The 15,388-nt window shown below is 38.6% G+C and overlaps 1 protein-coding gene across 1 annotated transcript in view; it reads right to left on the bottom strand.

Annotated features, from left to right (window-relative positions):
- Positions 1-14,387, bottom strand: part of LOC124596265 (dynein axonemal heavy chain 7) — a 1,038,560-nt gene extending 1,024,173 nt beyond the window's left edge. Inside the window, 1 exon segment of the mRNA XM_047135340.1 lies at positions 14,158-14,387. Within this exon segment, the coding sequence (XP_046991296.1) occupies positions 14,158-14,372 (215 nt within the window). The 5' untranslated portion in view covers positions 14,373-14,387.
- Positions 14,388-15,388: the final 1,001 nt, after the last annotated feature.

Raw genomic sequence — 15,388 nt, 5'->3', positions numbered from 1 at the left:
TCACAAAACTCAACTTTTTCAACTTGCAAAGAATCCGTTGTTCATAGTGATGTTACTAAATCAAGTTGAGCACCTTAATAACTCAAATTCTTTCCACATTTTAATCTCACTGATTCATTTAGTCATAAACTCTACAGTAAAATTTATTAAGTAGTAGTGAACCTCAAATTCTGTGTTATAGACTGTTAATTCAAAGATTGCTCTAAAAGCTCTCTCTGTTGCTTAGTTACCTCAAAAGCTTTCCTGGTAGTGCTTGCAATGCAGGTTCACCTAAGGGTCTATAGACTGTAAATAGGGCCTGATGTGACACAACCTCTCAGCTACAGGTTAAACTCGGTTCAAAATTACAAAAGAGCTGTGCACTACAAAGGATGTAGTGGGATGAGGTTCACATGCAATCACATCAGGCATTTATTCAGTCGCAGTGGCAGCCCATACTGCGACCATGGCAACATACTATAGGCCCCTACCAATGGCACAAACAAAAAGGGTCGCATAAGCTGACCACAAAAGAGGATGATTTAAGAATTAACTGAGAGTCACATGAGTTCTTCTATCTCTTGTATTCATATCTTCTGTATCTTCTACCTATGAGATGAAGCCCTCCCCTTGGTCAGCAACTGTAAACATGTATTTGTATGTCCATCCTTTTAGCAGGAGGTCTCTGGGATGACGGCCGTTTACTATCGTGACAAATTAAAACACCTACAGCCATCCTTATGATTTTATTGTATTTTGTCGCTACCAGTTTCAACGCTTCAGTGCCTCATCTTCAGGGATTATATCAACCTGTACCACATCAAAAACAGCCTGAAGATGATGCACTGAAGTGTTGAAACTGGTAGCGACAAAATAAAATAAAATCATAAGGACAGCTGTAGGTGGTTTTATTTGTCACAATAGTAAACACATATTGTTGTCATAGTGTAATTTCATCCAAGAAAGAGCTACTACCGAACAGACATCTGTCGCTAAAATAGTTTATGTGGAACAGTGTGCTTGCTTCAAAGTGAGGCCCGTGCTTTAGCTTTCAACTACTGTGCACAGTTATTCATTTGAGGATCTTTTGTATATTATGATAAAGAGAGTTCCTAACTCAGTAAAAAATTCTCTATACAATCTATAAACGGATTTCATCATGCTCTGAAGCAGTGCAAAATTTTAGTGATTTCAGTTCTTTCTGTGTGCCACTGATACTAATATCTATCAGAATGAAACTGGGGCAATACTCCTAGATTTTCCTTTGTGAAGGAATTTTTAAAATGGAGTTCAGCATGTCTGCTTTTGCTTTATTCCCCTCAATTTCAGTCCTTTATGTACATAATAAAATACATAGAATAAAGACATTGTTATAGTATTAATAACAGTGCACAAAAGTCATACTTATTAGCTTAAAAACTAGTCAACATAAATGTGAAGATAGCAGTTTCCTATTTAGGGCATTATTGGATCTATTTTAACCTTGAACAGTAATCAAAACTTCCCACTTTGGGTTTAAAAGTGACCCAAAAACGGAAATGAGAAAAACAGGAATTTTTACATTAGGGCATTATTACATTAGTTTAACAGTAAACAGTGTCAAAAAATTTAAAAACATCTTTTCAATCTGGGTTTTACTTATTTCTCTGAAAGAATTCCTCTAGTGAATAAAGTGAGGCCTCAGGTAAATAATTTTTCAAGCTACGTTTAAATACTGATGTACTACTCCTTATACTTTTGATGCTGTTGGGTAGGGAATTGAAAATTTTTGTTCCAGCGTACTTTACCCCTTTCTGAATAAGTGTCAAGTTCTTTAACTCACAGTGGAAATCCTCTTTTCTTCTGGTGTTATGTTCATGATGTAGGCAATTCGTTTCATACAGAGTGGGGTTACTTATTATGAAGCACATCAGTGAATATATGTACTGAGATGTTGCTGTCAGTATTTCAAGTCGTTTAAACAGATTTCGACATGAGGTTTGTGGGGCTACACCACAAATGATTCTTATTGCTCTTTTTTGTGCTGTGAGGATTTTCTTTGCGGCAGGTGTATTGCCCCAGAAGATGATGCCATAACACATGACTGAATGAAAATAGCCAAAGTAAGCTGACTTTGAGATGGTAATGTCATTGAAGTGTGACAAAATTTGTAAAGCAAATGTTGCCGACGTCAGCCGTTTTAGTGTTTGTAGAACGTGATGTTCCCAGTTCAGCCTACTGTCCATGTATACGCCTAGGAATTTTGATAAGTACACTTGCTTTATCATCTGATCATTCTGTGTGATAACTATTTCTTTTGGGTTTTTGTGGGTTGTCTGGAACTGGATAAAATTGGTTTTTTTCAGGTTTATTGGAAGAGAGTTAATACTAAACCAACCCAGAACTTCTTTAAGGATATCACTGACCTCGGATTCTAAGTCAGTAGTTGACACATTATCCACCACAATGCTCGTATCATCAGCGAACATTGTAAATTTACACTGCTTATTGATGGATAAAGGCAGGTCATTAACATGTATGAGGAACAGCAAGGGCCCAAGCACTGATCCCTGTGGCACTCCATGCTGCACAATTCCCCACTCAGAGTCCACTATATATTGTGATACACTATCTGAAACATCTAGAATAATCTTCTGCTTCCTATTTTCGAGGTACGATTTTAACCAGTTCCCTACAGGTCCTGTAATTCCATAATGACTGGCCTTCTTGAAGAGTATCTGGTGATCTACACAGTCGAACACCTTTGATAGGTCGCATAAGACACCAATTGGCAGCCTCTTGCTGTTTATAGACTCTAGAATATCATTTGTGAATGAGAAAATTGCGTTATCTATTGAAACTCCCTTTTGAAAACCAAACCGCTGACTGTTAATGATGTTCAGGTCAACAAGGTGTGCCACAATCCTGTTGTACAGAGCTTTTTCTAGGACTTTTGAAAATGTTGTTAATAGAGAGATAGGGCAATAGTCTGGCACATTTGTAGCATCCCCTGCTTTGTACAGGGGCCTGACAACAGAGTATTTCATTCTGTCTGGAAACACTCCTTGTTGCATGGATGTGTTGCAGATGTGAGACAAAACTTCGGTCACTTCACTACAGCAAGCCTTCAACAGCTTGCTTGAAATATCGTCGATACCAGCAGAATGTTTATTTTTCAAAGACTGTATGATTTTTTTGATTTCATTGGCAGTAATGGGAAGCACACTTATTTGACTGAAAGGTTCTGGAAAATTATTTTTCATTATACAGGCAGCTTTATCTACAGAACCATGGCAACCTATCTGTGTTGGGACAGTTAAAAAATGTTGGTTAAAGATTTCAGCAATTTCCTCACTATTAGTTATCTCTGAGTTGTCAACAGTTAAAACAATTTTTTTGTCTTTGGTGTAGTTTACAGTCCCTGTTTCTCTCTTTATCACATTCCAGATTGTTTTAATTTTATTTTCAGAATTAGTAATTTCAAATGCTATACACATACTTTTAGAGTTTTTAATTACTTTGGCAAGAATTTTACAGTAGAGTTTATAATGTTTTAGCTGAGCAGGGTTGTTAGAAGTCTTTGATGCTATGTAGAGTTGTCGTTTTCTCTGACAGGAAGCTATGATGCCCTTAGTGAGCCATAGTTTTTTTGCAGACCTAGTAGGTTGGACTCTGTATGACTTTTTTGGAAATACACTTTCAAAGGTACCTGCTATCTCATTTGTGAATAAATTGTATTTTGAATTAGCAGTTTCTGCTAGATAAACAGGTGTCCAGTCAGTATGCTGAAGACATGATCTGAACGTTTGAATAGGTTCCTCACTTATTTTCCTTACTGTTTTCCATCTAAGTGAGGTGTCACTCAGAGGAATTCCCAAGCTGTTGAAAGTAACTCGTTGTCCGTCATGGTCAGACAGACCATTTATAACCATTTTAATATTAATATGGTTGACTTTACTCTGATCAACAAAAACGTTATCAATGAGAGTACTGGAAGAGATTGTGGTTCTGGTGGGCGAGCTAACCACGGGAACAAGGTTGTACGTGCACATGAGATTTTCAAACTCCACCTTGTAGGGAGAATTAACCAAGAAATCTATGTCAAAATCCCCAACAACTACCATGCCCCTATTTTTTCTACTTAAGTACAACAAAAGAGTATCTCATTGTTTAACAAACACTTTAAAATTACCAGATGGTGCCCTGTAAACTGCCACGACTGTTAATCTGGAGACATTGTCTGGCACCTCTATACCACATACTTCAAAATGTAGCTCAAAGCAGAATCTTTGTACATCTATTGCCGTGAACAAGACATTGTTTTTTACATATACAGCTACTCCTCCTTTGTCCATATAGTTCCTGCAATAAGACGCTGCCAAAACATAGTTGGGAATAGGGACCACTTCAATACCAGCAGTGATGTGGTGTTCTGTTAGACACAGAATGTGTGCACTGTTTATACCTTTTGTGTCTTCTATATTTGCTGTGAACTGATCCAGCTTGCAGTATAGGCCTCTTATGTTCTGATGAAACACTGTTAACTTTTGTTTGTCTTTAATTGTATTGCTGTTTGAGTGAACTTTCGTTTGAGTATTAATTACTTGTTGCAGATTTTCGTTACTGGACCAAATCCTGTTAAGAGTTGGCCCAGCTCACTAGTTTCCCTCGTTAGTTAGGGCTATGACTGGTCTGCTTTCATTATCGTTATTGTTTAGGCCTATTATTTCATGAAAAGCTTTTCCAATGTCTGCTGCTAGTTTATTTTTGCCAAACTGATTTAGATGTAGTCCATGCTTTGTGAAGCAGTGTCTCTCATACCTGTCTGTATCCAGTAGTGTCACATTAGTAAACTTAGTGCAAAAGTGTTTCAGTTTACTATTCGTTAGGCGAATTTCTCTGTTCACACAAGACCAGTCTGCCAGGTCATATCTCGTGGGCACAGTTGTTAGTATTATGTTTGTATGCTGTAATAACTGCAGCAATACGAGTAGCTTTTTAATGAAAGTGCTGGCCTTGTTGCAATAAACATCGTTTGCTCCTGCGATTATCGCAACACAGTCTTTTTCCGTGAATTTAGCACATTCTGTGTGTATGTCTTCTACCACATTCACGAATTTTGCTCCTGGTTTAACAATTGCTGATATACACGAACCATCTTGAGCAGAGTTCGATACGCATGTCGAAATATTGCGAGCAAGACTGTCTTCAAATATTTTTAGGTTATTTTTCCGTTGTGTTTGTTTACGTACGCAATCTGAACTTTTTCTTATGCAACCACGCGTGTCATGGAAGGCTTCACACATAACTCTTTTGACAGCCAAAAACATTATGTTTAACATTGACAGCCAAAAACATTATGTTTAACATTCTCTACCTATAGGATAACAATATTATGAAAAGGACAGATAGCTACTCATCACGTAGTAGACACACTGAGTTGCAGATAGGCACAAAGAATATACTACTATACATTTAGGCTTTTGGCCAAACATTGTGCTTGTGCTTGTGTGCATGTGTGTGTGTTTTCTACTTCAGAAAAGGACTTATAGGCAAAAGCTTTAATTTTTAGCAGTCTTTCTGCTGAGCATATCTGCAACTTAATGTTTCCTCTACATGGTGAGTAGCAATTTTTTTCTTGCGTATTTCTTTCATCATATAATATTAATATTACATGATACAATAATCAAGTCATGTGTGAAAATACAAACAGGAAAAGTAAATTTTAAAAATGTAATGCACTACAATCTACTTTCTGTTACAAGCATATCTCTTTAGTGAACACACAACCAAGATTGGTCTGTAATAGTAGGGTGCTGAGACAACTTTTCGGGGAATGAGTGGGTGATGTTGGTGACCTTTCTGTAAGATTGATGACCACCACTATCTTCCAGCCCATCAGTGACGAAACCCCCCCCCCCCCCCCTCACTCTGGGAGGGATCCAGGGCTGGAGTGTGGGAAAGATATATGTCTTTGGGGCTGCCATCTACATTTCTTAGATTTTTGCATTCCTGACACCTTTCATCCCTTTCTTACTTCCCTCTTTAGGGTATTGGTTCTATCCTCCATCTTTCCATATTCAACAGTCCCCTCATAATGAGACCCTTCTTTTTTGCCAGTTTGTTTCCCTAGGAATTTATTTCTTTGTAGGAATTTCCCAGGCAGGACAACAAATTCACAGACAGAAATGTTTATATGGAAGCATGGATTGTTGCACTACATTCAATAATAAGAAGCCTGGTTTGGGAATTGACAATAGCGAAAGCATCACTTGCTCTTGCAAGCATTACAAACCTTTTGAAGCATAAAGGATGCATACAAAAAAGTAATATCCATTCATATTTTCTACACTAGCCTTCTTGGAAACAAACATAGATTCAATCAGAATGCCAACATCCATTAATAATTTTTATAAATATTTTTGTATTGCTATATATACTCTACAGAGGATGGAAATTAGTTAATTAGCAAGCATGGAAAGATATTTATTGCGTTTTGGTCCCTCCTCAAAATACACATTTGCCCTGCAGTATCTTGTGGCGAGCAACACAAAATGCAGTTGATAGTAACATCATGCTTACAAAGGGAAAATTAGGACAGGTGAAAAGGGTTTGAGTTAAATCTTGATTAATGACATGCTAATATACAGGTTAGACTAAAAGAATTATGATAATAAATAACAATATGAGTTGACACAGTTTGAAGATAATATATTCCAATGAGTAACCAAAGGATAACAAGTATTACAAATAATCTTGGCTCACATATGTGTCTGTGCATTTGTCCACAATCTCCTCCTGAAGCAATGGATTGATTTCAATCAATAGAAGTAGAAATATGGGTGAAAATGGATTTCAAGCTGTGATATCTAGGCTGCCCTAAAGAACAATTGTATTTTGCGGGTAGGCATGATTTGCAGGGGATATACATATGGATAGGCAGGGCTGAGCAGAGAATAATTGGAGAAGGAGACGGACAGTGAGAAGGGGAAGGTCTAGATGGACAGAGAAAGAGGAAAAGGAGAGGAACAGATAGGGAAGCTGGAGTGGCAGATGGATAAAGAGAGAGGAGGAGGAGGAGGAGGAGGAGGAGGAGATGGAGAGAGAGAAGGGGTGGAGGAGATGGAGAGAGAGAAGGGGTGGAGGAGATGGACACAGAAGGAGAAAGAAGAGGAGGTAAATGATACAGACAGACACACTAAGCACTGGTGTGATAGAGAATTGAAGACATAACCAAAATAAACAGAAAAGTACTAGACATGTTACAAAGTGCAGTTATTGAGAACAAGTTTGTTGATACAGTGCTAGATGCGAGTCAGGCCATACAGTTCCCAACAGTGTTCCTGAAATCACTTGATTCTGCCGGTCTGCCACTGCATCACCTTTAACTCAATGGGGGAGCACCAATTGATGTACTGAAACATTGCAATGGATCAAGGCTGTGTGTTATGAAGATGCTGGACAATGTCATTGAGGCTGCCATGTTAACAGGAAAGAAAGGGAGAGAAACAGTGTGAATACCATGAATACCAGTTATTTCAACAGACCTCCCCTTCACCTTCTGGAGAGAACTATGTGATGCATTTTTTATTACAATAAATAAGGCGAGAGGACAAGCTGTTACATACTGTGTAATGGGTCTGTCATCTCCATGTTTACCCATGAGCATTTATACGTCATTTTCTTTAGGGTGGGCTCACTCCAGAATTAATTTATCCCAGCACCCGGAGATGTAACAAACATTGAGTACCATCAGATCTCAAGTTAAATAAATAGTGCACTGGACTGTATATATTGTGTACTACTTTGTGGACGATGTACCTGCTATAGACAACCTTGGGGGTCAAGGGGTGGCTATGACATCAGGATGGCATGCAGCAGAGGGTTATGGTAGGGCCCAGAGAGATGCAGCTGTCAAAATTAATGCCTCATGCATTGATGCTGCATTGATTCCAGGTAGCCATCATGCCTCCACTCCACAGGAAGAGAGCAAGATGACAATCAGCATCGAGGCAGCTGGCTGCAACACTTGCGCCCAGCTTTGCTGACACCTGTACTCAGTGCATGTCATGTGACCATCTGTATGCATTATGCCACAAACAACTAGCATGAGCAGCACACAAAGATGGTCATCAATCTTGCTGTGGTGGATGACAACATCCTGGCAGCCATTGGTGCACCACATGGAGGTGCACCGACCACTTTGGTAGGAGATGGCTGCAGCTGATGGGATTCAACCCTCAGCCCCCCTGAACAGGAGTCAGGCTTCTGCTGGAGTGAGACTGAAAGGCACTTTGCACTGTGGCACTAAGTCCAGAGGTCAGACTTAATGCTGGAAGCTGGTACCGTGACAGACACCCCAGGTTGGTTGGTTGGTTGGTTGGTTTGTGGGGGTTGAAGGGACCAGACTACAAAGGCCATTCGTCCCTACAGACACCCCAACTCATGACTTCTGCTTCTGCTTCACATTGTGCCTTCATCTGCATTGTCTCCAGATCCTGATAAAACTGTTGGGCTGTGAATGAAACTGTTACAAAAATAAAAACTTTTTGTACAAGATAACTGTGCACCTGCAATGCCAATGCACTGCTTCTAGTCTCGTTCTTGGTAACACCACTGAAACTGGGTGATTGCAAAATGCCCTAGCCTGTGATATGTTTAGCACAGTGCTGGCAGGTTTCACCAAGTGAGCGTGACCCATCTCCCAATAATTCAACAGCTCATTTTCTGTAATTGAAATGACAACACCCTGCACTCACCAGCCACCAGCCGCTGCTGCAATACTCCTTCACATGCTCTCACAGCTTTACCCATGAAATTATAGTGACACGTCACTACCCCTCTCCATGGAAAGACCTGACCCCTCGAGTCTCAGTTAAAACCAATCTATAACTGTGTATCACAGGTACAGAACTAGTTTCTACAACAGGTGTGTTTGGCAGCTCAACCTACAAGGTTCAGAGACCACATTAAACTTACAAATCTTAGTTGCTGGATTTCCTCTTGCACTACTAAGCTGCTCACTTCTACCCCACTCAACAGATAATCAGGTCCTTTGGAACACACATCACATTCTGCCTTTATACTATTGCATCATGCCAGTCATGTGCCCTTGGCAAATCTCTTTACTAGCACTCACAGCCTGTTTCATAGTGTCATATCCTCATTTCTCATAGACATTCACATGACATTATTTCACATTCACTCACTTTAATGCTCTAAGGGTCCTTTCTTCCAGAATCTGTACTACTGGTTCAATGGGTTGATGGGCAGCACTTTGCCTCATATAGATGTAGGCAGCCAGCAGAGTTGGAGCCATTACGCCACACTGTATCTTGACATTCAATGTCATGGTCACTTGTCCTTACCCTTCCCTAAATTGTTTAACATACTGCATCAACTGTTCTGCTAAAGTATGCATTTGTTACATTCCTATTAATTGGGTCAGGTCCAGGTTCCTGATTAAGGAAGGTTAGATTATTCACCAGGAGTGCCTCTAGTGATATGGCACACAAAAGTGGGCAGCAATCTGCAGTTGTTTGCTGATGATACTGTGGTGTACAGTAAGGTGTTGAAGTTGAGTGGCTGTAGGACACAAGATGACTTAGACAAATTTTCTTGTTGGTGTGCTGATGGCTGCTAGCTCTAAATACAGAAAAACGTAAGTTAATGTGGATGAGTAGGAAAAACAAACCCATAATGTTTGGATACAGCATTAGTAGTGTCCAGCTTGGTACAGTCACATTGTTTAAATATCTGGGCATAATGCTGCAAAGCGATATGAAATGGAACAAGCATGTGAGGGTTGTGGTATGAAAGGAGAAGTGTGGTTCATCTGTGAAGGAAACTGCATATTGGATGCTAGTTCAACATATTCTTGAGTACTGCTCGAGTGTTTGGGATTTGTTCTGTCTGATTAAAGGAAAATTTAGAGACAGGATGCTATATTTGTTACTGATTGGTTCAAAAAAGATGAAAGTGTGATGCTTTGGGAACTCAAATGGGAATTCCTGGAGGAAAGGCAACATTCTTTTCGAGGAACACTAGTGAAAAAATTTAGAGAACTTGTGTTTGAAGCTGACTGCAGAATGATTCTGTTGCATCCAATATACATTGCGCATAAGGACAATGAAAATAAGATACAGAGGCACATAGGCAGTTGTTTTTCTCTTGTTCTATTTGCAAATGGAACAGGAAAGGATATGACTAGTAGTGGTATGGGGTACGCTCTGTGATACACTGTAAGATATACTGCAGAGTATTGATGTATGTTTAGGTGTACTTGTTTGTCATGTTCAGCTGGGTAATTTCCATAACCATGGCTGGTAGATGGAAGGTTGGCTCCTTACGTCACTTTCTACTCCATTAATCAACGATCCACTACCTCTCACCTCCATCTGTCTTGCTGCTGTAAGCATTCCATGCTTGTAGCACTTACCACCACTACCACATTGCCACACTTGGAATAAATGCCGTGTAACCTTGCTTGCTGGATATAAGGTTTAGGCTTCACAATGTCCCTTGGACAATCCTGTGTTTCTATTATGGCCATGAATAGCTGCACCTCACATGTGTTTGTGTTGGTTCAAATCACCTGGGTAGGACACACAGTAATCTTCTCTCTCCAACAATGCTGCAGTTTCTCTTCTGTCATCACCACAAGCCTGCCCCCTCTTTAAAGATCAACACTACATCAACCTTTCTCACTTGTACACACTTTCCTGTGGCTCCCCCCCCCCTCCTCCCCCCCTCCCCCCTCCCATTTCAACAAATAGAGGTGAATGGTGCAACATTTGTATTGCATGCTTCCCCACTACTGGGAACCTAACCAGGTGGTCAGTCCTCACCTGCACTGATGCTATATAGTAGCAAAAAGGTAAACTTTGCCTACTGGACCCTGCTTTCAGTCTCAGCCCCAATGGCAGACCCTCCCCCCACATCTTTAACAAGTGCTCTGGTCATAATAACAAGACAGAAATCAAATGCCTGTGTAATTTGTGATGGTTAGCTTCCCGTAAGTTTGCCATTGCCACTTGTGCATCCCGTACACCATCTGAGAATGGTTGTATCAGCTTTGTCGTAGTGACTTGTATCCAGCACATCCACTTGTGCGTACACAACTCCACAGTACTTCAACTTCACTCCAAATGAAGAGGTTAATCACTGCCACGATTAGCATCCTTCCCACTTTTAGTCTCAGTTCACAGCAATCTGAGAGAGGGACTACCATCATCCTCCCTCCCTCCTCACAAAGCTGCTGGCACCAGTGAGCACTTAACACAGAAAATCAAAAGAACCCTTACTCTAATCTCAGAACTTATTCCTCTACTGCCAATATATTACTACCAAACACCTCACACATAATACCCTAACCAGTCATCAATAAACACAATAAAAATACTTCTGTCACTTCCTCGATCTAAATGTATACAGTACCTTCCACAAGGTACAACATCCTGAGTCCTCCCTCATCCCTGTCCACCCTGCACAGGATGCCTAGATCTGCCATTGATGTGCCACTCAGTCAAATGGACAGATAATGACATATCCTGTAGTTCGTGCTGAGGAGACAGGATCCACCAGAGAGGATAATACTAAAAGTACCTTTGGTACAGGTATCACAGGTACATGACCCTTGGGAGCTCTTTCAACAGAGTGATTCGCAGCAGCTGCTAATCATTAGACAGTAGTCAGGGCGATTTCCAGCTGCTTACAAACGTCAACCAACGCATCTTATGTATGAGAACAGCATTCACAGTGGGGCTGCATTTTGGCTGGTGCAGTGCACTACAAGGCAGTGAAAAAATTACTTTAAATTAAGCCTGCTGATTGTCTTTTAATCTGTTGAGCTAAAAAGTTGCTAACTCCCTTTAAGAACTGAAAAAGATGTACAAAAATGAGATTTCTCATACGGCAACATGAAAACCTTTGTTAAAAATTACTAGTTTCCTGAAATGTTTTGATGTTAATCATTGTTGTTAGCAAACCTTAAAACAGAGGTAATTTACAATACATGCAGATAATGTATAGGGGTACTGCTATTTAAGGGAAAACTAGGTGTAACACAATAGGGTAGTTAGAAAATGTGCTACGGTAAATAAATCACAAATGCCGATTTTCTACAAATTGCTCGTAGATTATGCAATGGATAATGGTAGCTTCAGACAATTCTCAAAAATGCATGTTTATTTGCATTGATATGCAACGAAATTTACAGGTAATGTATTCTTTGGCTGAATTGTAAACCACAAATGCTGATTTGATGCGAAATAAATTATGTATCCAAACCACTCGTATTGGTAACTTACGAAAATATAGTTTTGCAAGCGTCCAAAAATTCTCAGACTAATATATTTCTCATGTAATTGTAATATGAAATAGGAGAATGATTGTTTTGAATGAAAATAGGTCAACTGTTCTGAAATTTTTTAAACAGACCACTGCTTAGTTTCAGCCTAGACTGACAATAACAGAACCAGTACTAGTTTATCGCGGCACTCACGAATGTTCGAAATTTCACAACATACCACAGTACAAACGTGTATTGATACAGTCAATGAAAAGTTATGCAGAAGAAACGTGAACAATAAAATATGCAAATACAGAACTTTACATTGGCGCACGATCTTGTACAAGCAGTCTCACACAGGAGAAAATTCCTAAGTCGGTTCTCACAATAAATAAATGAGCGCATTGCATGGATTTTTCACTTAGCTGATTCTGTGCACTCTTCTGCTCTGGTGTTCCAAGGAAAAACACTGCAGCATTAAATCTACCTCAATCAAAATCGCTAAAATGTGCAGCACCAAGAAAGCATGTCTTCTGCCTGTTGCAGCCAACAATGTGAATAGTTCATAGTTTTTTTGGCTGCAGTCTCAATTACATGGGAATGTCATTTTGTAGATATGGCTTCACAAAGAGATATCACATTATTTCATTTACAATTTATTATAGATTGAAATAAATAAATATTTCACACCTTCTTCACAGAGAAAGGGGATGAGGAAGGGATGGACAGAGAGAGGGGGAGGAGGTGGTGTGTAAAATTTTACTCCATCTGTTTGGATATAATGTTAAAAAGTAATGAATTTTATATATAACCATTATTAATGTAATATAAGCTGTTTCTCATAAAGGAATTTTACTTTATATTTAAGAGTCAGAAAAGGAGAGTTAACTAAAATGTTGTAGCAGACTGAAGTTAAATGCTATGGATGGTAACAAAACGAAGTGTTTATTTACATAAAATAAAAATAAATGAATGAGTACACAGTATCTGCTACATGATGGTTAATGGAGCAACAAAGATTGCTTTGGAGGTTTTCTAGGCTATGCTACATCCCGTCTGCCTCCACACATTCACAACAATACTTTGAAGACTAATTTTTTTATTTGATTCCTGCCTGACAGGGTGGTGCTTTTTAAATCCCCAATTCCAGGTGATTCAAATTTGATCCTCATTCTATTTCAATGACTCTACCAAATTACCAATAAATCTGAGGAAGAATTATACTGAGGTTACTTGGTAGGCCGTTCAGAACTGAAAGAGCATTTTATCAAAGTGCTCAATTTCCTAAGTAGTTCACCTTCTTCACAAAGTGAACTGAGTATTTGACATGCTTGAGACAACTCTCAAACATCTGTTCTGCCCGTAGGGGAAATCTCAAAAGAACTCATCCTACCAGGCAATTACCAAGGAAGACTACATGTTGTATACCACTAAGAAAATGATTTCAAACGTGCCTACAGAATCACTTTATTAAGAGAAAAATGTTACTCTCTCCTGCAAAACAAATAAGTCCCTCCTGTACAGTATGATACCAAATTACAATTATCTGCATAGGGCAAGAATTTTCCAAGCAAATATATCATGCTTACATTGGCCGTTAGCTGAAATATGACAATTTGTTCTGGTGCCTGAGTGGCAATTTTTGGTTTTTCATGTTAGAAAAATTCGTAATAACATGAAAATTGCATTAACAATTTCTTCACAGAATATCTTTGGTAATAGGGAATTCCAACCTTTATTTGATGTTACACCAGCTATTATTTATTTGAGATATGAAATATCATTATTAAACATAAGGTCACTTTCAAAGACTTAACGTAAAAACACAGAAAGAGAAATTTTCTGATTATACTCTATTTGTAATATCGAAATAACTTATTTAGAAAGAGGTAGTATGTAAAATAACTTACTTGAAAGATTTGTGCCACAGATCTAATATCTGAGACAAACATGGATTAATAGCATGCAGGTTCTTATATATCTTCGACTTGGCATCCTGATGTGCAGCATGCCAAGTTTTAGACATTTCTTTCAGCTCTTGCCTATGTGGTGAATCAAATTCTTTCATTTTATTATTCCCTTCTGTTGGGTCCTGCAGCACAAAATCTACAACTGCTTTCTTCATATTTAATATGAAATCTTCTTTTACTTCAGCAGTAGTTTCTTCAATTAGGGAACCCCATTTTTTAAGTTTGTTTGGGATACGTGTTTGTATATTTCTTATCCATTCATTTTCCAAAGGTGGCACATGAACTGTGTCAATGCCATGATGGATGTAGTAATAGTAACGCAAGACTTCTTTCTCTTCAGCTGATAAACTGTCGTCATATGATGTGTCTCCACCCTCTTTTTTGAGGATGAGATTCACCAATTTTTTCCTAAATTCTTCTCTTTCTTTCCTCATCGCCATATATGATCCTTCACGCATCTGCAAAGTGTCCATTATCAAAAAATAAATTAGTTTTGCAATCAGTATAAACTATACACATGACATACATACTTGATTTAAATTTAGAATCCAAACTATACAGAGCATACAACTTTTCTTTAGTTGAGACGAAATGTAAATTTGTTTACTATATTTTAAAACTAAAGTACAAGACGACGAACTACAGACCATCCTGGCATTTGCTTGGTCAAGAAACACATGATTTCTTTTTTAGTTTCTGAACCAAGTGCCTGAATATACATAGTGCATCCAAAAAGCTTCTAAACATATTTCTAGCGCAAGTAAAGTCTGATAAAACACATACTGGGATGTTGAGAACATTCTCTTGAAATAAAGTCACAGATACCAACATAACAATGATAAAGATTGCATAGATTCTAAGTCAATAATTGAAAGATAATACTAATAAATGAGACAATAATAACTTAATAAATACTCAAACAAATTATAATTATCCTTGTGGCTATGCAGCAGTGGAGCATAATGAAGAAAATATAGAGATTAAACAGTAGTCCTATTTACTTTCAGGAGGTTCAACTTGCAGTATTGGTAATAGAAACATTTAAAATACAAAAGCATGTTCCCAATTTTTGAAACAAATAGCTTACTCATTCAGGGAGGAAACCGAAAATGTTTATGGGGAACTGGAGAAAGGTGAACGTTAAAAGTACAGTATGAGTAGGAACAGAGGC

Source organism: Schistocerca americana, chromosome 2, assembly GCF_021461395.2.
Source record: "Schistocerca americana isolate TAMUIC-IGC-003095 chromosome 2, iqSchAmer2.1, whole genome shotgun sequence".
In the NCBI taxonomy this organism is placed as follows: domain Eukaryota; kingdom Metazoa; phylum Arthropoda; class Insecta; order Orthoptera; family Acrididae; genus Schistocerca; species Schistocerca americana.
This window is presented reverse-complemented; position numbering and strand designations above follow the sequence as displayed.